Source organism: Phodopus roborovskii, unplaced genomic scaffold, assembly GCF_943737965.1.
Source record: "Phodopus roborovskii unplaced genomic scaffold, PHOROB, whole genome shotgun sequence".
Lineage (NCBI taxonomy): Eukaryota > Metazoa > Chordata > Mammalia > Rodentia > Cricetidae > Phodopus > Phodopus roborovskii.
Genome location: NW_026126511.1, coordinates 29,107,975 through 29,131,524, shown reverse-complemented (window position 1 = coordinate 29,131,524; position 23,550 = coordinate 29,107,975). Strand labels below are relative to the sequence as shown.

Genomic DNA, 23,550 nt, shown 5'->3' with positions numbered 1-23,550 from the left:
TATTTACATTTAAAGCTTATTATTTAAAAGAAATCTATTAAGTATTTTTTATTTAACCTCATTCATATATCTGACACATGAACAAAACTAATAATACTAAATATTATTCTTGACCTATTGGCATCTAATATATGAAAACAGTATTACATGCATGAAAAGCGAAGGGACAACTAAGCTTAGAATACAAGTTGGTTGAGAGAAGGATCACACTATATCTAACAGTTATTAGCCATTTTATGAGCATTTGGATAGTTGAAATAATCTAATCATTTCTTTCTTGCACCAATCATCATATTCCCAGCTATGATCCTAGTGTGATGGTTGGTTTTTGTCAACTTAACACAAATTAGAGTCACCCCGGAAGAGAAAACCTCAACTGAGGAATAATATTCATCAAATTGCCGTGTGGGCAATTCTGAGGGACATTTCATTGATTAATGGCTCTTGTGGGAGGTCCCAGCCCACTATGGGCAGTACCACTCCTAAGCAGGTGACCCTGGATCTTGTTTAAAAAAAAAAAAAAAAAAGCAGACTGAGTGGCCAATGGGAAGCAGGCCAGTAAGCAGGCCAGTACATGACTTCCCTTCACTGTCTCTGTTGCAATCCTTTCCTCAATGTTCCTGCCTGGAGCTCGTGGCTGACGTCCCTCTGTGAAGAACTGTAACATGTATGCCAAGTGAGCCCTCAATTTCCGAAGTTGTTTATGGTCGGCATTTATCAGAGAAGCAGAAATCCATAGCCAATGGTCTGGGCTGCATAAGCTCTCAGAAAATGTTGGCCGATTCTATCCCTTAGAGAATCAAACAACTTCACAGACATAAAATTTGACCTAAGTGCTTCAAACCTATGAAAGTTCCATTTATATCTGAGCAAGATTACAGAAAAGCAGAAATCTATTCAGGGACCCGTAGGTACCTATTTCATTAATAGTATATAATTCAAGAGGTTTCACCCAGCATAAAGGTTCAATAGGTGAACATTCTGTGGCAATAGTTGCAGTTATTTCTTCACCAACATGAAAAGCTAGCTCCAAAAATTCAACTCTCAATGACTACTTCAAATGTCAAGAATCCAACCAAGAAAACACCTAATACAGAAATCCTTGGCTACAAAGAAGAGGTGAAAACACTACATGAAAGTAAAACAATGATGAGTGAAGTCAGAAAAATTACAAGACTGAAAACAAATGAAGCTGCTACTACCCGATAGTTTCTTATTTTATTTAAAAATAAAAAAAAAAAAAAAAAAAAAAAAAGGGAAATTGAGACTGGGTCTATATTGCCTGGCTGTCCTTGAACTCACTATGTATACCAGACTGTCCTCAAATTCCAAGATCTGCCTCCTCCGACTCCTAGGTGCTAGGATCAAAGGAATGGTCTACAACACATGGCTGCTGAAAATTTGTAATTTTTTTAGATTATAAAATAATTATTTTCCCCTTCGCTTTCCTTTCTCCAATCATTATTTCATTCACTCATTCAAGAAGTATTATTTGATTGATTCACAAACAAAAAGCCAAGAAATTGATGTAGAGTGTGGATCAAGGAAATAAAAGTTCCTGGAAGAAAAAATAGCTAATGCATCCTATATACATGTTTAAACACATGATGATATGGCATCTATGATGATAACATAATGGAAGAAAAGGATGTGGGAAGTTTTTCCAATAGCAATATAGTCTAGCTAGGACTCCATGGGGATAGGTCTTATCACATAGGCCTGAAGGAGATAAGGACAGAGGGAGTGCCCAGACTCAGAAGAAGCTCCAGCCTGCAGCAGCTCCCAGTCCTGCAGAGTAAACTGGATACTTACTTTCTTACAATGCTCTGCTGCTTTCTCTTCATACTCTTCTAGTTTAGCCTGATCTATGCAAACATCTAAAATTACAGTAACAAAAAAAATTAAATTAAATTGAAGTTTTATGCAAACTTTTGAATATATTTGTAAAGAAAAATAATAATAATATCAGTGAAATGAAGGAAAGTATTACAATTAAAGCATGATACAGTGATGCAGAATAATTCACACTGAATCTTCCATCTTGGAAGAGGAGATGGTTTAATGATAACAGACAGCATGGAAAGGTTTTTATTATCAATCTGTATTTAAAACGAAAAGATGGTATGCAACACCAACCAGGAAAATAAGTGGGAGCGAGAAACAAATGGTAGGGGAAAGACACAACTCCTAAATATTTCTTTCCCCCACTAGTGTGATCATAAACAAATTCAATGGGCAATCATAGCAAAGGTTATACATCTATGTGGAACATTAGAGTTTGCATGAGCCAACCAATCATCCGACAGAACAATTAATATATGTGCCGAGTACTTAACTAAAAATACATACTTAAGTTTTAACTTTGTGTTTCCCTTCATCTAACAATTCTTTTTCGCTAGAGTTTGCATTTAGAAAAGACTACTCATTTAAATGTTACTATGTACATAGCCAGTGGAAATAATAAAACCATCCAAAAATAATCCATTAAATTATTATATACATTTGTTTCTGGGATGCTAGGAATGACAAATTATTCAAATTTATTTACCAAAACATACATTATGTGTTTTCTAATAAAACCAATATGCAAACATGTTTAAGGAAAAATCATTTAGCAAGATAAACAGAAAAATAAAATATCAGTTGCATTTCATAAATTATAAACTTATAATATTGCCATATTGCATTATTCTGCTAGTTAATTTTATTTAAAATTAAATATTATATCTTGATTTGTCAATTTTAGATAATTTTTCATTATAAAGGATTAAAATAATTCCAACCCATTTAGTTCTAATTTTTAGCCATTTTAGTTACAAAATTGACTACCTATACAACTCTAAATACACACTTCTCGGGTTTCTGATACCCAAAAAGTATCCTTTTATTCTCACTATAAAATGCCAACATTATTAGTTAACCTGTTGCACCTCAGGAACTTTAACTTTTAATCTACAAAGAAAATGAATGTTTTGTTTCTAAAAGTCAGGAAGTCTTGAGTTGCTCACTTACAGACCACATTCCAACCACCTTGCAGAGATCCCAGTTACAATGAGATGGTTTGTTTTAATGGCCTTTTCAGATAACGGATTAGTTTTCATTGAAGTTGTAGCAAAATTCAGTAAATGCTACTTAAAAGTAAGTGAAGTTTTAGAATTCTTCTAACTTTAAGATCATTTTCTGAGGTTGTACTCTTAGTGGATCTTGGTTGTCTATCATCCAGCACTGTCATTAGAAAAACTTGTTTGCTCAGCCTGAACACCTTCAAAACGTTGATTATCTCTCTGTATACAATACTGAAAGAATCACAGAGGATTAAAATCCCCCTTGACCTTGGCAGAGGGGGAAAAAAAATTAGTATTCAGGAGTATCCAGCTAACAGTAGTACATTCAAGCATTCCAAATTCAAATTCTCACTTAAAAGTTCTAAATTTATGTATTTAAAACAATTTCTCTCAGTCATTTTCACTGAAGTGTATCTTTATTTCATTTCATCCTGTAATGAGTCACAAATGGTGACTCTGGAGTCAGAAGCACCTGCAGAACTTTCAGTAGGGGGGGAAAGGAGGAACTGAGGGAGGGAGGGAGGGAAGAAGGGAGGGAGGGGAGAAAGGGAGGGAGGAAGTGTGTGGGTGGGTGGTGGATGGATGGGTGGGTGGTGTATGAACCAGTGTCTGTGGATACATGCAGTTTCTGTAACTCAAGTTCTAGGACAGCCAATGTCCATTTCTTTCCTCTGTAAGATCCAGGCACAAATACAGATTTGGGCAAAATAATCACACACAAAAAATAAAACTGAATCTGAAAATGTGGGCTAAACACTAAGTTAAAATAAGGGGTTTATTTGACAGGAAGGGAACTGGAGAGATGGCAGTGTCTAGGAATACTTGTTGTCCATGGAACAAAAGTTTGGATCCGAGAACACACACACACAAAAGCATCCCATACATGCCCATAACCCCAACATGGAGGAGAGTAGAGAGACAAAGATGAATATTGGAGCTTGGTGGCTGCCAACCTAGCCACAAAATGATACTTTGAGGTTCAGCAGAGATCCTACCGGCCAGTCCTCCATGTATTTACCCACATACACACTGTTGCATACACTCACAAACATACACTATATAAACATAGAAATGCCAAAAGAGTAATTATAAGCCAATTATGCTTATAATTTAAATAATGATGTAAGTTTTCTCAATGTACTCTGAAATGCACATATCTCATTGTGCAGCAGAATATTAAAAGGGCATGAACAGGAATGTTTGATGATCCAAAATTGGGATGTCAAAAAAAATCTTATATTCTTTGGTCCGCTCTACCAAAAGACTAGAATACAATGACCATCGCTAGGGTTTTGTACCAATATGATGGGAACAGGGTCAATTGTATTACAAACGAGTGATGGAATCATCAGTTCTAGATACCAACACACACAAACGTCAAGTTAAGGTTTGTATGGTGGTGTTACGAAACACAGCTTTGGAATTCAAGCTTTCATGAAAGGGGATCATGAGTCCTCAGGAGACCTCAAGCCAAATGAAGAAAATAAATATCTTAGAGCTAACCTATGGGACCAAACTCAAGATGTTCTACCTAAATAACAGAAAGACTCACCTACAAATTGACTCAAGTCCACATCCAGTCTTTTTCTGTATGTGAAATCTGGATCTATTCCGTCTCGATGCAGCACAATCTGTGACACACACTCGTCAATTAGTTTGAAGTACTGTCGTCTACAACCAAAGAACAAATATACACTCAATTTAACAGTACAATTTTACATCAAAACTATATTGATGTAAATATGATTTCAAGTTTAAAATTTTACTCAGCAAAATTGCAATAGACCATGTACCATAGCATGGGAAACTGCTCTAATGAGGCCATGATGTATTTTTAATGGTGTGTCAGGAAATGTACTATGCATTAAGGATGATTTTTCCTATAAGTCAAAATTTCATGTATTTGCACCAAAAAAAAAATATATATATATATACATATATATATGTATATATATATAAAGGTGTGTAATAGGTACTGAGAGGCATGCTCAGAACATAGGTACTAAAGAATCTACCAGAAGGCCACTATTGCAAACCAAACCAACAAAAATCTTTTCTAAGAATTTCTATTGGAACTTCTTAAAACCATTTTGTCGAATGAAATTCAAAATTGATACTCTAAATTCTTTGGAAACAAGTTAATATATCTTACTCAAAAGAAGACTAGAAATGTTAATACAGAACATCAATATACAAGGATATGTTGTCAACATAACTCAATCCATCTACATTCCTAACAACTTGCAAAGATTTCCTAACTTAAGGCAGTGTTAAGAAAACAGAAGGAAAAAAAAAAAAAAAATGTGGGCAAAGGCAACTCAAGCAGCAGGGTAGTTTATAATGAGGAACCTTATAGCCCTCATCACTTGTGAATTGATTTCCGTTCTCAGTGATTTATATACAGTTTTTGATTTTTTTTTTCCAACCCATATTTTTCAAGTGTGAAGGCCTTTCTGCCCACTTTCAGCTTTTCTCTCAATGAACCATGTATGGGTAGCACTATCTTTGTACAAGTTAACTTACGCCTACTAAATTACTTATAATGCTGAATGAAACCGCTTCAGCTGAACATGAGGGAAGAGAACATATAAAAATGTTAACAATGGCCCTAAATTCATGGGGATTCAAGCAGCATTTACCAGCCAGAGACTGACAGAATCAAGCACATAATGACCAAGAAATGGGTAGGCATAGATTTGGAGTAGAAACTAATTAAAAGGGTACACTAATAATTTTAAATGTAATCAATTAATAGGTTTATGCAGCATTTATCAGTGCTTAAATATTTAGTGTATTTTAAACAAAGTACCAGAAAACAGTACATTAAACATCAAAACTGGTTGCTGACTAAGTTTAGAATTTCACGGGAATTACATTTCAGCAAAGGTTTGATGCAAATAACACTGCATTACAACCTCTGATATCACCCAGGAGTATGCTACCTAAATAAGACTTTGCTATGAATTAGGTACAGAAAGACAAACTACCCCAAACATCTATGAGTTAAACTTATGCAAAGTTGAAATGTTAACAAATGATTTTATATTTGAGGATCATGATTCCACTCATAAACTACTAGTAAAAGTGGAAAGTGATCAGAAAGTCGTTCACTGTGCATGAAGAATTCAACTCTCACAGATGTCAACCAGCCATAGCAAAGGAAGCATGCCTTTTTCTGAAGAGAAATAGTGATATGAATGATGTGGGGGGGGGGGGGCAAGATTGAGAGGAGGGAAAGAAACTTCAGACAGTGGGGATGGAAAAAAAAACAAATTAAAAAAAAAAAGTCAGCATTATAAAAAATTCAACTCATAGTTTCATTCACATAACCATATTAACTTTTATTCACGTCTACTTAGAACCACATTATGGTCTATTTGAGGTAAACAAAGCAATTTGTCAAGCTCAGACAGCCAACACATTATCAACTTCATAAAAAAGCAACCTACCAATAGCATTCCTAGTAATTAAGAAATAAACACAAAATATTAAATACTTTATAACAAATTAGTAAGTGTTCAATGTTTTTTGTTCTTTTGGTTTTTTGAGATTATAATTACATCATTTCTCCATTCCCCTCTATCCAATATGCTCCCTCTTTATTCTTACAAATACATGGCCTTTTTTAAAATTAATTGTATTTACATGAATATATAAACATAAAAATGTGTACACACACACACACATTTCTAACTAAAACCTGATCAGTCTGAGTGTTACCCATATGTACCCCACCAATGGAACTATAAAACACTTCCCTACCTAAGATTAAAACATCATTGTAGAAGAAGGGGCAGAAGATTGTAAGAGTCAGAGATCAAGACTTTGCTGTGAGATATGTATCCTAGTAAGAAGATACACCCATAAAGTTTGATCAACATGACTGCCTAAACCCACAGAACAAGAGCAATAACAGACATGGCTTCAACTGTCATTCAAAGAAGAGGAAACAGCCAAAAAATTTCTGGAGTTGAAAGTGCAACAGTAATGGAATGATATTTACATCTACCAAAATACAGGCCCAAAGCAAACAATATATTCTAAAGATCATTATGAAAGAAATAACAATAACTTGCTTATATAAGCAAAATATCAGCTGGATTTCACAATAGTTTTATCAATTAAACAATAGAATATAGCTTCCCCTTACCTTATAAAATGGTCATTTCGAATGAGCAGAAGATGCTGAAGAATAGAAACAAAATATCCCTCTGCTTTAGTTTGCTTAACTGTGTCCCACACTATGTTATACACATCAGATGCTTCAGTGCACTGATTAAGGAAGAATCACATGAACTGATTCTAACCCTACAACAAACAGCTAATACAACACAGTATCTTCTGAATGAGGGTTTGGAAACTAGTATGCAAACAACAGCCCAGAAATTGTTGTTTTAAAAAAGCTATGTAGGAACTGAGCATGGAGAATGCCAGAGATAGCCATTTGACATAAGACTTACCTTTACCCTTCATAGTCAATTGTACCCATTGGAAAATGTAACAGGAGTAGACCTGGTTGGGAAAACCCACTAAGGTCTAAGGATGTCCTGAACAACAGAGCAGGTACAGGCATAGTATGCATCAAGGAGCACCCACAGTACAAAATAGGATTCTAGTGGGTCTTGGAAACACTCAATTAATGAAGATCCATCAATTTAACTGAGGCCCCCGATATAATGCATTCAGTGTAGGGAAAGGAGCATTTCATAGACTGAGGCTATCACAGAAAAAAAGATACTAGCCATTTAAAAAAAAAAGACTCTACACATGTATAAAAATCTTGTCTAAGCTAATTGCAAATCCCTTTACACATATGCCCTGACGAAAACAAAAACAAAAAACAAAAAACAAAAACAAGATAATTAAATGGTGACAATTTTTTCATACATAGGTTTAATTCATGTACTTTCTATAGAATGACTTAAATGTTTTATGAGACATAGTGCATTATTTTAGATCGAACAGTAATTTTATATATCTTTTAACTAGGACTCAGAGCAAAAGGATATTCAAGTTCAGCTCTAATGTCTTCAAGGCGATGGGAGAGCTCAATTAAATCTTCTTCTTTGTGCTCATCAAAGACTTTAAGTTGTATATCCAGGACATCATTCTTAATACACTTTAAGTTCTATAGATATCAGAAAAAAATTATGAAGGATTAGATTTTCAGTATGAGTAAATTAATAAATAACAAACAATAAACCATTCAAACATGACTTGAAGAATTCAAACACTTAAAGTGTTAAATAATATTAAAATCTTATCTATAGTTCAAAACTAGATTTTTATACTCAAGTCTTTTCCCACAGTTAAATTATTCTTGAGAGTAATTTATCTAAATTTCCCCCACTCAAGTACACTTCTAATTTAAATATTAATGAGGAGACTGCAGGGCACTTACTGGCAATATCTCTTTCAATCCACAACGCATAAATTCATTTCTGATGTGAAGCCTGAAGTCCAAATCATCAGGAGATGTAACAAGAGCATTTATGAGCTGCATACAAGCGACCTACAACAGATTACACAGAGAGCCTTACAACAGTTGCCAGATTTAAAACAAAAAGAAGAAAGGACAAAAGCAAGCTTTATTCCAAGAATTATCAAATATCTTCTCACACAGGAAAGACTAGTAAGATAATCTGTAAGTAAATTAACACATATTTAAACATGTAGTATCAATTAAATTCTTTCTCACTTATTGAGAGAATGATGCTAAGAAAACCAATTATCTCTCCATAAAAACTTCCTCTATAGTTGAAAGTCTTGTGCAATATCATTCTACAAACATACTATACAAACAAAAAATACCCAAAATGAAAACTATAAACATCTATTACCATGTGAATAACAAACAAACTATAGAATAGTACAATACTTTTCCGTTTTTCACAAGAACCCAAATTCCCATAGATCTCAAGTTCAACAAGGTCCTAAATATGGTTGATAAGGCTGGTCTAAAACATAAAAACACTTTGTAATGGGCATTGCCTAAGGACAAGAAATTTGTCAAGTAATCTCTTATACATCTGTAAAATTTCAAACTTATATAATGTTGTGTTTACTAACACAGAGTAAATTATATAGCTCACCAAGCCCCATTAATATGTAACAGAAGTTGGGTAATCAATTTCTTTAACTTCAAGTGGGTAGGAATCTGTACATTTATATGTACAAGGCTTTTTTCTTTTAGGTCACTAACCAGCTCCCAAATCGTGACACAGAGACTTATTATTTGTTTTGAATGCAGGGCAGGTCTACCTTAGGAATGTTCCTCTTTATCAACCTTTTGTCTCTGAGCTTATTATTTTTCTTCTGTATAGCTTACTTTCACTACTTCTCTATGTGTGACTGGCATCTGCCTGGCTTCTTGCCAAGGACATGTTCCTCTTTCTCTTCTCCTCCTCTTCTTCCTCTTCTTTTTGAGCCTCGATTGATCCTATTCATTCTCTCTGCCTGCTAGCCCTGCCTATCATTCTTCCTGTCTAGTACTGTCCTCTCAGCTTTTTATTTAACCAAACATGGCTAGGCAAGGTGAAACAGAAGCAACATATCTTTACATAATTAAACACACATCCTTATATTGTTAAACAAATGCAGCACAAGCAAATGTAACATTCCTTTACACAGTTGAAGTTATATTCTGCAGCATAAAAAAAAAAATGTAACACATCTTTACCTAGTTAAAATAACATTCTACAACATTTATATTCTTGACTTTTTAAAATTGGGTGAAAGAATGATACCTTTCCATCATTACAATTCCATATTATAAAAAGGAAACATCTTTATCTCTAGAGAAGCAATGTATTTTGGTAGATGATGATAGGGTTTTTCTTCTACATGTACATTGTACCCCAAAGTTAGCAAGAACTACTGGAATATTTACCCAAAAAAAAAAAAAAAAAAGAAGAAGAAGCAAACAAACAAGCAAAAACCCTTTAATATACACTAATGTACACATTCTATGTATAAACATACAAAGATACTTTTAGTGAATTTCTCTCATATACACTGACAGTACCAACATAAAGAGCCAAAGACCACCTAACAAAAACCACAACAGCAAACATAAGAAGACCATCTTTAAGTTGGCCAGGACTGTTAAGGTACTCCTAAAACATTCAGTTTATTACTGTTGCCCTTGGTAACCTCCCAGAAGCGCTGAAGAACTGAAGGCACCATACAGTTGGGAAACAGGTCCCAGAGACCCTTAAACAGTCCCTACTTGAGTTTTCATGATACCAGAAAGCCAATAAAACCTTCCAAAGGAGGGAGGCAACCTACAATCCCACCCAGTTATGATTACTATCAACCACATGAATGACCTTCCTGGCACTAAAACCCTACCCTACAGATGAAGTCAGTGGTAACAAACAGCTCTCTAATTGGAACTCAAACCTGCTCAACAAGATGGGGATCATGCCTGGTACTGAAAACCTTCACCAGGGTCCAGTGCTAGTGAAATCACAGTTATTAGAGATCTACTAAGTTACTAAAGCAAACTAATCTCTAACAACAATCTAAACATTAGTCCTTATACCTAAAGATAAGTAAAGACCTCCTCATCCTTCATCAAGGAAAATTTTCTTTGTAACAGATGAAGACAACTAAAAAAAGCTCACAACTAAATCAGAATGTAGAATTGTAGGAGCCAGCACCAATGGATATAACCACAAAACACTCCCACTCCTAAGACTCCGGGAATATTGCAGAAGAGGGGATGATGGATCAGTTAAGTTAGCTCAGGGATTGTATCTCTTAGTAATGTCAGAAGCTAAAGTCTCACCAACATGAGTACTTCAATTGAGTCAAATGGGTACAATACTAATGGCATGCCAAAGTCGAGAGTGAAAAGCTAACAAAGACTCAACCCTATTCAGGAAACCATAGGCAACAGAGGGAAGCTGAGAGCATCAGAGATGGTCTTCCCCAGGGAAAACACACCGATTGGTTTTCCAGTACCAAATGGTCGGCCCTGAAAACATACATACAAGTAACATTCTACAGAACGTACAGAATATATTTAGGAACATATGTGAATATATATATATATGTATATATATATATGCATATATATATATATGTATATATATACATACACACACACATATACATACACATTCATACATGGATGTGTGTAAACACATACATACATGCATGTAATAACAATGAGAAAAATAGGCAGTGAATTTAAAAGAGAACAGAAGTGGTACATGGAAGGGTTTGAAAGGAGAGGGGAGATATGTTATCATTATAAACACAAAAATAAAAAGAGAGAGATGGGAAAGAGTTTCTCTCTCTAGAGAAGTATAGTTTGTTGTTGATAATGTTATTTTTCTATGTCTACATTCTACCCCAAGTCTAGCAAGGACTATTGGACTACTGATCAATATGTTTAACCTCATGCTGTTCCCTAAATTGTCTTTTCTCCATCCCTTAAGGCAAGGTTTATGTGAATTTAAAATGCTGGTTTTGGATTAAGACACCAACAGGGGTCTCAGTTCCTGCTGGTTGAAATACAGAGTAGTAACTTCTATATTCGATATCTACACACTAAAATCTGACCAGTGTCAAATTTTACTGTCAAGACTGTTTAAAGTAGAGCTGGGAAAACTAGCAGAAAACAGGGAAGAAAGAAAACACTTTTTAAAATATAGGAAACATAACACAGTCAACCTTTCTAGTACATATTCACTCAGCCGGAACCAGTTCATGTCAAAAAGTCAGGTTTAAAATGTTTTCCTTCCACTCCCTTGCCTGTCCTTACTTGGTACGCATAACACTTTTCTTTTCAGCAAAACCATGTAATTTTCAAAACTCTGGAAAAGAGGGGGAAGAGGCAAGAAGTTACCAGAGAAAAGAGGATTTTAACTGCTTTTTTCTATACTTGTCAATTTCAGAAAAGCTAAGTCAATCTTTGCCACTAAGGTTTCTGGAACAATAAAAATTACAGGAAAGAACAAAAATAAACAAAATTAGTTAAAAATAGTGTCAAAGCAGAACACTGACATAGCAGATAACTGTGATATGAAATTTAAGAGCAGGAAGGCAAGAAATGAACAAAATTATTTCCAGAAATTATTCACAACAGTAACTTGTCATAGAAGGAAAAGTTGAACATTTTTCTGTAAACTCTATAAAATCTTTCCCCAATTCCAATAATGTGACATACCAAGGCTTCCATTTACATTTCCATTAATTTAAATCATACAACATATCTATAAATATAAAGCTGCAGAATTGATCCGTGTTATAGAAGAACAACTCCATAACCAAAGAAAAGATCAGAGAGTTCCTACAGGACACAGAATTCTGAGCCAGTGTCCACACTAAGACACAGAACTGGAGCACCACATACTCTCACAGTAGGTTACCTGGTACCTGGTCCAGAATCTATACTGTGTCTATGTGAGAGAGAATGGTCCTAAACTTGAATGCTTGGCCACCAGTTGATAGAACTGTTTGGGAAAGTTTACATGGTATGGCATTCTTGGAGAAAGTGGCATTGTTAGAGGAGATATGTCACTGAGTATGGACTTTACCTTTATCACAAGCCTCTCTCTCTCCTCTCTCTTCCCCCCCCCCTCTCTGCCTGCTGATCATGATGTAAAGTTCTCAGCTACAACTTGAATGCCTTGCCTGCTTGCACCACACATGATGGTCATAAACAAACCTTCTGACACTATAAGCAAATCCCCAATTAAATGTTTTCTTCTAAAAGTTGCTTTATTCATTGTGTATCATCACAGCAATAGACCAATCAGTAAGATACACACTATACCTAATAAGCTTAAAAACACTGGAAAAGTCTCAGGAACTACGAAAGCATACAGAGGTTTGGAATATAGATGAACAGATACAAAAACCACACTGTGTGTTATACGAATGGGATCTACTATTAAGTGAGAAGAGTTCATGGGTTGAGGAAGACATCAAAACAGAAATTTACCCATACAAATGGGCAGCAAGGATCAATTTCTAAAGACAACACCTACACAACTACAATGTGATAAGTTTGTTTTTTTTTTTAATCTTACTTATTTGTTATATTTTTTGAAATGAATGAAAACCTAGCCACGGGTAAAAGTAACTGACCTGTTATTTATATCATCTGGGAGAAAACAAACAATTGTTCTTCAATAAAGAGACCACAAATATATCAAGCATTGCAAGACAGACAGGCCTCATATTCACAAGTAGGTGATCAAACCAGCACATAAAGTATTCTACACTATTTATGGTTGTGTGTGCGCTTTTATGTGGTTATAGTGAATAGGTTTTTTTGTTGTTGTTTTACTTGGGAAGGACTGTTGTTTTACTTTCTTGGTTCTAGGGAGTTTTGTTGTAATACTGAGGTTTTTCTTTTTTATCTTTTTTTGTTTTAACCCTGACTCAGACCCCCTGAACACGTATGTGTCTCAGCTAGAAGGCCGGAGAAGTCTAAGGGTCATCATACAATGGAACCAGGATGTATCCCTGGTGCACAGGATTTTGTGGGCACATCCCCCATGGAGACAGGAGAGAATTCCTAGTCCCTACTCCAAAAGACTTGACAGATTTAGATGACCCCTCCTGAAGAGGATCAACTTACATGTGGAGTGGGGGAGGGGGAGGGGGAGCATGTGAGGGTAGAAGAAAGGAAAAGAGAGAGGGAGCAAGGAAGGGAGGGAGGAGAGAAGAAGAGAGGGAGAAGGAACTGGGATCAATATGTAAAATAAAAATAAAATAATAAAAAAAACTTAGAGAAAGAAAGAAAAGGTAGGGTAGATAGGGGACAGAAAGGATCTGGAAGGACTTGAGAAGGAAGAGTATGATCAAAGTTAAGTTCTGTTTTAAATGAGAAATAGGGGAAAAGAGAAATTATCCTGTTAAATGTGCCATTTCATTACATGTCAAATGCTTCAAACCACATTCACAATTTGTAAACAAGAAAAGTGAAAGACTCAAGCAGATAAATCTGCAAAGACGATGATGGTCAGGGAAAGGGTCCTTGCCAGCTCATCACAAAATTCAGATTCAGTCAAAAGAGGGTATCACAAAGGATTTTATGCATAAGAGGTTTAATACTAAAGACAGATGCATTTTAGCAAACTATCAAGGGTATTAGTAAACAATGTAGAAAGGGTTTGAAACAGTTTGCCAGGGGTGAGGCATGCCTTTAATTCCAGCATTCACGAGGCAGAAGCAAGTGGGTATCCGTGAGCCTGGTCTACTAGAATTCCAGAGCTGATAAACAGAGAAAACATGACTCGAAAAACCAATAGGGAAAAAAAAAAAAGCAGGAAGAAAGAAAAGGAAAATGAAAAAAAGGGAGAAAGGATTGAAACTTTTGGAATATTCTAAAAAATAATTGATAGAACTTGGACATGAGGGTGAAATATTGACATCCTATTTCTATTGCTCAACGAAAAACGATACCAGTAACAGATAAGAGGCAAGAAGAACAACACTGTCCAAATAATAAGATAAACTTTGCTTTTAACATTCTATGCCTTGCATCTACATTAGGAGTCATTAATTCATTAAAAACTAGTAATCAAATATCTGCCTTAGCTTACCTAGGGATCATAACAGACATTCAAAAAAGAGACAGGCATTCTTCAAATAATGTAGCTAGATATGTCTGCCTGATATTCAAAAAAGGTAAAATATGATTACCATTAACTTTGATTGACTGCAAAAATTGTTTTAATGGCATAACAAAACTACTTTCCACTAGACATGAAAGGTGAGAAAACAAGTCACTGCCATGCTGCTAAAAAACGCCCCAGTTGTAATAAAGGGACTGTCTTTGTATATATGAAACTACAGGTTCTCACTATTATTGGTTCACACATTTCAATGCTTCCAGCCTAACTAGTGCCTATTCTGTACCAGTCACTGTACTGGGTGTTAGATTTAGATGTGACAAGTAAAATTGCTGGTGTTATTTGTTCACTCCTTTATTAGAATAGGTGTTGTTGGGATGAGAAACCATCATCAAAAGCAGCTTGGGAGAAGAAAGGTTTTATTTAGCTTTCATATCAGGAGTCATAGTCTATTGAGGGAAGACAAAGCAAGAACTCAAACTAGGCAGGAACCCAAAGGCAGGCACTAGGGCAGAGGCCATGGAGGAGTGCTGCCTACTGACTTGCTCAGCTTGCTCTCTTATAGAACTTGTACCATCAACCTAAGGATCGTACCACCCAGAAAGGACTGGGCCTTCCTCTATCAAATATTAATTTAAAAACTGCCCTACAGGCATGCGTTCAGACTGATCTTATGGGGCTATTTTCTCAATTGAGATTCCCACCTCAAAATGGGTAGGACATAAAAATAGGCAGCACAACTCCTATATTGCTAGCAATTGAGAGACTGGAGGCTTAACGAAATTATGAAATTATGCCAAAATGTGAAGCCAACCTGAGGTACTGTTTTAGAATAGTGTTTGTAAGGTGTGTTACATTTGTTTCTGGTGTGGAACATTTGTTTAATGATGCAAAGAGGTGTTGCATTATTTTATGTTGCATTTGTTTAACTCTGTGAAGCTGTGATTCTTTGCCTGTTTAAAACACATAATAGTCTAATAAAGACCAGAACAGCCAATAGTATGTAAGGATAAAGAATAGGCAAGGCTGGCTGGCAGAGGGAATAAATCAGAGGAGAAATCTGGCAAAAAGGAAGGAACAAGACAGAACAGAGATGAGGATGTCCAGAACCCACCACCCAGCTACACCGCAAAACACAGAATAAGAGTGAAAAGATTTACCAAAGAGGAAGATAAAAGCCCAGAGTTGAAAGGTAAACAAGTTAATAATTCATGAAAAGCTAGCCAGAAACAAGCCAAGCTAAAGCCAGGAATTTGTAAGTAAGAATTACTCCTTCATGTAATTATTTGGGAGCTGGGTAGCAGGTCCCCAAAAGAGCCCAAAGAGCCAAAAAGTAAAATAACAACCAACTACAAGTTACTGGATAAAACCCTATCTGAAGGGGGGGGGGGGGGGGGTTATGGCCTAGGCAATCCAAAGAGTAAAATGGAGATGTATTCTGATGGAAAAGACCACAACTTTAAGAAGAAAGTTCAGGATTTCTACTACCTTGAATCCCTAATGCTGAGAAGTGAACTTATGGATTCTAACATTCTGGGCAACTGCTGAGCCACTGAACCTTTCTTGTAGGCTTTTGTTTCCTTTATTTCCTCGTATAGATTGACTGACTGATGAATGGCTGCTTGATATTTTTCAGGCAGAGTCTCATTATGTTGCCCTGGCAGGCCTTCAGCTTGTGGTCTTGCCATTCTCCTGCTCCAAACTCCCAACAAGTTGGAATCATAGGACATCACCACAAGCTAGCTTCAGAACCCTAAAGTCAGAAGTATCTATTATGATCAGAATCAAAACAATGCGAAAAGTAAAATTAAGAAAGTGGCTACAGAAAATACTTCCAAAAAGAAAGATTTCTATGCAATTATACTATAAAAAAATCATATCTCAAATAAAATCATTTAGATAATATAGAGAAAAGATGTCATTTCAAGGCATTGTTTACATTGTCGGTTATGGAAACCAAAAGTAAACAGGCTCCAGAGAAGTGGAACAAATGGGATCAGGAAGACTGCAGAGTTCTAGAAGAATGAAAGCATGGTGAACTGTGTCAAAATGGAACTATAGCACAAGACAAACTATTTCTACAAAAGGACAGCCTGACTCACTGCTCAAATGCCAACACCTACCATCTCCTATATATGATAAGCAGGCAGTACACACAGCGTACCATTCACACTGACTAAAATATTCTCCTCTTTGCTCCCAATGCATCTTTATCCATAAGAAACACTGCTCTTTGACCTTGATTTAGCATTCCTACATAAGCACACTTATCTTTAATTGTTACTTTGCAGATTCAATTCTGCAGCTTCAAAAAGCAAATATGATAAGCTCACTTGATTATTCTCAAAATTCTCAAAAGTATTTCTTTCATGAACAAAGTTATCTTTAACAACACAATTACTACCTGGAAGGTTTGGCGGGGAGGTCGTTTCCACTTTCAGTATAAGGCAGGTGATTGTTTTCAGGGCAGCAGCAACATAAGGACACTCCACCAGGAAGTGAGGCACACAAAACTTGTAATAGGGGGAGAAATACCATGCTTTCAAGGGCCGGAAGGTAAAGATATAACCAGATAAATACAATAAATCAGACAAGAAAAAAAGTTACTATGTAGGATGAAGTCCACAAAAAAGCAATCTCAAAACAAGGAAAATGATAAAGGAAAACCATTAGAGGGAGGGGGGAGGGGCGGGCTGGACCACTCCTTCCACAAAGAGGACTCCTGACCTGGAATGTGAGGGGAAGTTTCTTCAAATACAGATACATACCACCTAAACTCCTTCTGGTACAAAATTCCACACTGTATCTCATCCTGCTTAGCACACAATGTGAGGAAAAAGGAACAACTTATTTATGTTTACCTTTGTCTTTTAACCTTTTGCTTTAACCTATGCTTAAGCACAAAATTCAAGGTACATTAATTAACATGTGTGATGTACATAGCTATACACAAGGAATGTCCAAATTTTCAAGGGCCACAAGAGCAGAGAGAACTAGGCTGGGGGAATTGACATGAGCTGATTTTAGAAAGCTCGCCTTGCAGTCCGCATGTTCTCTCTACATATACATAGATGCTTGGGTAAATAAACCTGGGGCTGGACCACACTGTAAAAAATGAGCTTCAGACTGCAAACAAGTACCGGAAAATGATCAAAAGAGAATTCAACAGGATCTGTGAATACTCACTATCTGGGCCTGGAAGACACAGTTTCAAGTGTTATTCATCTTCCCTACCCTAAAGCAGAAGCCATCCATCTCTCTGTGTACAATCAAATTTCACATTTGTCAAGTTAAGATGAGAAAATGATGCTTATAGAGAAATAGTTACCTCCAATATATAAAAAAAGGGATTTTAAAGATTTTAAATAATATGTATGCACATTAATTCAAACAAACTGAACAGACTATATAAAGTACAAATGCAGAAACAGTAATGTGTATCAGATTAAAGCTCTATGATCTTATTTGTACTCCCAATTGAATGCTCAATAAATGATAGATATGGTAAGAGAACAAGTCAGAACTTGAAAAATGCATATGCCGTATCCATAGATGCAGAAAAATGAATTGTAGTACTCAAGGGCTAGAATTTACATGAACACAAAGATGGAGCACAAACTTCCATCTTGAGAAATTTTTTAGAGACATTCAGGCTCCCCTTGAGACATCCTTAATTTCTTCCATGTCCCCCAATGCATTTTCTGGAAACTGCTAGTAATAATTTTTTTATATCAAATGGTAGATGGCTGTAAAGAATGGAGCATAAGCTTCTTAAGGGCAGGAGAATATGTGCTTCCCTTCTACATGTTTAAGCGCAGGCTTCACTAACGGGGTCTATCAAGAGCAGCAGTTCCCTTTGAGGCAATGGTTGAGAATACCTATCTAATATTCCTTCATAGCATTCAGAAAGGTATGTGTTATGGATACTCCAAGCACTAGCTATAGTTCCAGATATTTTAACACTACCTGACTCCAGATATACTCCACGTCAATGTAAGTTCATATCAAAATGCTATTTTAATGTTAAACTCTGTTACTATGAAGGCATGTAGTAATGTTTTATAATCTACTTGACTCATGCTTATATATTATTACTGAAGCAAACCCCAATGTAAGTGGCAGTCAAAACAGACACTAGCTAGGAAAACTTCTCAGTACATCCTTCTGAGAGTTCCCAACTACAGGTCTAAAAATACACTAATATCTTTCATCATTTGTCCTTTGTTGTGGAGTATAATTTTAATTAAGCAAAGGTGTGTTATATTTGTTTATAATGCAGAATATTACTTTAACTGTGTAAAGTTATGTTACTTTTGTTTATGCTGCATTTGTTTAACAATATAAGGATGTGTGTTTACTTACGTAAAGATGTGTTGCATCTGTTTCGCTTTGTCTACCAAAGGTCTAATAAAAGCAGAATGGCCAATAGCTAGGCAGGAGAGGGCTAGGTAGGCTGGCATGTAGAAAGAATGACTAGGAGGAGAAATCTAGACTCAAGAGAAAAAGGGAAGAAAAGAACAAAGATGTCACCCAGCCAGGGCAGGAAGTCAGACAGACTAACCAGCCAGACAGAAAGTAGCTGTGAGAGTAAGATATAAGAAGGAAGAAAGGTAATAAGCCTAGAGGCAAAAGATAAAGAGAAACAAATAAATTTAAGTTAGAAAAGCTAGAAACATGCCTAAGCTAGGTCAAGCATGCGAAACGATTAAGTCTCTGTCATAATTTGGGAGCTGATTGGTGGCCAAAAAGAAAAAGTATGGTGCAGTCCTTTATAGATGCCATAACACCATGTTAGAAATTAAAACTACTTTAACCACCTGATGTATTTGAAAAAAAAAAAAAAAGTACTATTAAAAGAAAAAGAAAAAAATATGATCATTTCAGAAAATTGGCTTTAAGAGTTTTAATAAAATGGGCTTGGGGGTGGGGTGGACACTGAAGGGACAAAAGAAACAGGATCAACCCACCACTTGAATTCTGATTTGTTTCAATATTGCCCAATGACACATTTCAAAGAACAATGATGACAACTCATGGAGCTTTAACTTGCTTTCAATATTTTAATGAATCTAACTCTTTACATAGGGAAGAAATTTCTCAATATTTAAAATTAAAATAAGCCTGTCTCTTTTTTCCATAATTTTCTGAGACAGAAAAATGAAGACCAACTAATTTTAGAATATTTAGTCTGTAACTGACCTGAAGAAAGTCTATAGACAAGAGATTTCCTTTATTTCAGGTTCAGAAAAGATTTCATCATATTTATAGGAGCCATAAAAAACAAGCTTCTGACTGTCCACAGGGAACAAACCTGGCCAACAGCCACCCAGCCCCCATCTCTGGAGTTCACAGTGGCTTCTGAACAGAAGTCATGGCCTCTTCAGAGTCTGCTCGGGATATATAAGACATAGGGGACTACAGCTCAAGAACTCATGATGCTGTTTTCTAGCCCTCCTTGCTCTCCAGGTAGCTAGTAACAGGCTCTTTGTCACTCCCTTCCCTCAATCGGGGCAGACCTTCACTAAGATGGACAGCTCTCTCTGAGCTGCCTCCAACACTTTCCAGACGCCTTCCCAGGCAGCTCTTGTTGGCTCCTGAAAATCCAACCTCTTTCCCTTCTAAAAGATCCAGACCAGCACGATCACGGTTGATAAGCAAGTTTCAACAAAAAGATCATTTCTGATTATTAGTACTTATAACAATTTGATCCCTTGTTCTGAGCGTCTAATAAAATAGTCCTCATTTTCCCTTGGGTTCTCTGGGTGAGAATGTGTTCTACACTTTCCTACATTGTTCTGTTGTGTTAAGACCATGTGCACACAGAGACTTCAGTAAGTGCTGACAGAGCAGCTTTGCTGTAGTAAACAATCCAGACACCAAATGCTGAATTCTTGCCTTCTTCTGTTTCTATAGAACTTTTATCCTAGACTGGTGAAATACCATCTACAACCACAACCAGAACTCAATCAGTGTTATGTGAATAACCTGAAAAGCCTCGAGACACAATGGCTGACTATCTGCATGAATGTATTTAATGCCATTGAACTATATGCTAAACAACTGTGCTAAATAGTAAATTTTACCTTATATACATTTTACTCCAATGAAGGTAAACTTAAAAACAGTATGTATTTCAAGAAGACTGATGAAATTGTAAGATCTTGGCCCGCTTGGAAGAAGACAAAAACCCAGATGGTTTTAGGGCTGAGTACACTCAGTCAAATTGTTAGAAACACAGAGGTTGTTAAATAAGTGTTTTAAGGGAGCAAGCACAAGAACTAAAGCTGTCAATTCAAAACAAAGCATCAGGAACACTAACTCTGCTCCTCTCAGAAACACGTGTCCCAGTCTTGTTCAATAACCAAACACTTCTTCCCCCATCATTTCAAACTTCTGAACAACATGCTTTGCTTCTACTGAGTAATTAATGGAGAGGAAGTGTGCCACAAGAGCCAAAATTAGTGAAGGTTTCACTCCACCCCATCTAAATTCAGTATACAATGAATACATTACAGGACACTGAAAACATCGCAACTGAAGGCAAAGCAAGAGAGAAAGTGGCCGTAGGGTGTCAGTAGTCTGTTCTCTGTTGCAAGGAAACTCCCCAGAATCATTCTCAATCCTTCAGGAATCACAGAAGAGGCACCAGTGTACTTTGTTCTAGACAATTCTATCTGAAACCACCTTAGAAAGCAAGAGAGATGTCTTCTACCAGGTCAAAGGACAAGTAAGCCTCTGATTCAGTTTGCCCTTTAGTGGCACTTACAGCCCTATTGGGAGCACAATAGTTCTGTAATCTCAGTGTCCCTCTCCTATAGCACAATCTGCCATCACCACCAAAATTATCCCTACCCATTTGATCACCACTAACAACATGTTACTGAAATTATGTCTTAACAGCAAAAGGTAACTCCAGCCCCTTCGAGCCTTCTGCAAAAGATCATTCCACATCTGTGGGTGCCTACCATAAACCACCTACCACAACTAGCAGTCTACCATCTGTGAGATGGGTGACTCACACAGGCAAAAGGGAAGCTTCAGCTGTCTCCAGACAGATGCTCCAAGAAGATAGAGAACCAGGCATTAGAAGGCCCCAAGTGAGAGATCTTAAGAAGAATGAAAGTTTCCAAGAGACCAGACACATAATATCAATTAAATGTTACTTGGAAAGCAACCATTAACTTGATGGCACAATATAGGTAATCAGGAAAGATGTTGAAATATTTACAGAAACTCTATACACCAGCAGTCCTTGGGAAACTCTGGAGTTAAGTCTGTCTGCCTTAGCTGTACTGAGAAGCTTTCCAGAAGACAAAGTGACTCACTGTGTATATCCCATTCACATTAACCTTGGGATAGATTACAAACAACCAAGTTGGTACTACTCTGCCCTCATTTAAGCTGAAGTGGCCAACGATATCACATCAGCCATGGACAACACTATGGTCAGCTTCAACTCTCTGGCGAGGGTTAGCAGATAAGACTGTACTCCCTAAGATCGGCCTTGTTTCCTCAAACACACTGTGCAAATAGCCCTATACCTAATAATAGTATGAGTTTCACAAGATGGCAAATGGGGCTGATAGAGCTCATGGTGGTCCTACTGCTATTAAGTCTTTAATGGGCTAAGTTCAGTGAATAAAGTCATTACCCTACAAGCATGAAGATTGGAGGTCAGGTGCCCAGTACCCAAGTAAAACCAAGACATGACAGCACCCTGCAAATACCAGCTCTATGGAGGCGGAGTCAAGGAATCCCTTAGTAAACTGGATAGCTACAATAGCTAAAGTTAGTAACCTCTAGGTTCTGTGAGAGACTCTGTCTTGAGAAAGAAAGTTGAGTGTTTTAAGATTCTGGATACAGAATACAGACACTAAAGGCAGGAAAGAGAACAGAATCTGATCTCAACAAATGAGACTGTTCAAGCACAGACAGTGAGGAGCATTGCTCTTTCCAACTGGAAAGGGTCTGTGGGAAGGGATAGGAATATCTGTAACTTATATAGATGCTTGGGAATTGCTAAGCTAATATGCTGGGGGGGGGGGGGGAAGGTCTGTGATCTCTTCATGGAATTGTTTACTCAAGGGAGACAGACTGTAGGCAAAGAGGTTGTCTCAACCAACAGTCCCCACTAAGTTGTGGCCTAGTGACAATGATTAAGAAAGCTCCCCTGTAATCATAGGAATACAGTTTTTATAACCAAGGTACTCTATCAAGGAGCAAAACAGAAATACTCTACAAAGCTTCTGAACTCCACAATGTGCATACACATGGACACAAAAACCCATACACCTATCTGTTCCTGCAAGTGCAAACATACACACACAAAAACACACAAAAGGGGGGAATCAATCCTTCTGATTTTGAACTAGGAGAATTTTGCATGCTAAAAGCACCCCTGAAGCTGTGCTAAGCTAACAATGTGTATTTATATTCTTAAAATTCCAAGACACAAGGCCAGAGTGAAGTGTGGTGACACCTTGCTTGCGCTTTAACAAATAAAGCTTGCCCAATGATCAGAGTGCAGAACTAGCCACAGAGCCCAGGTAGTGATGGCACACACCTTAAATCCTAGCACTTGGGAGGTAGAGGCAGATGGATCTCTGTGAGTTCAAGGACACTTGGGCTACACAAGATTGATCCAGTCTTAAAATGAAACAAATTCAAGAGGTGGTGGCTCACACCTTCAATCGCAGTACTTGGACATTATATACTTTTAATCCCAATACAAGGGAGGTGGCAATAGAAAGGGATATGGCTGGGCAGAGAAAGGAATGTGAGGAAGAAGGAGACAAGATCTCATTTCATTCAGTCTGAGGTTTCATAGATATGGCATTCAGTCTGAGAATTCACAGTGACAGGATCACCCATTTGGTCTGAGGATTCAGAAGAGG

The 23,550-nt window shown here is 36.8% G+C and overlaps 1 protein-coding gene across 1 annotated transcript in view; it reads right to left on the bottom strand.

Moving 5' to 3' along the window:
- Nucleotides 1-23,550, bottom strand: part of Diaph3 (diaphanous related formin 3) — a 435,882-nt gene that overhangs the window by 284,008 nt on the left and 128,324 nt on the right. Inside the window, exons 10-14 of the mRNA XM_051195312.1 lie at nt 8,467-8,577; nt 8,075-8,193; nt 7,216-7,332; nt 4,618-4,736; nt 1,813-1,877 (exon numbers count right to left, since the gene is read on the bottom strand). Coding sequence (XP_051051269.1) covers nt 1,813-1,877; nt 4,618-4,736; nt 7,216-7,332; nt 8,075-8,193; nt 8,467-8,577 — 531 coding nt within the window. The remainder of the gene's footprint in view (nt 1-1,812; nt 1,878-4,617; nt 4,737-7,215; nt 7,333-8,074; nt 8,194-8,466; nt 8,578-23,550) is intronic.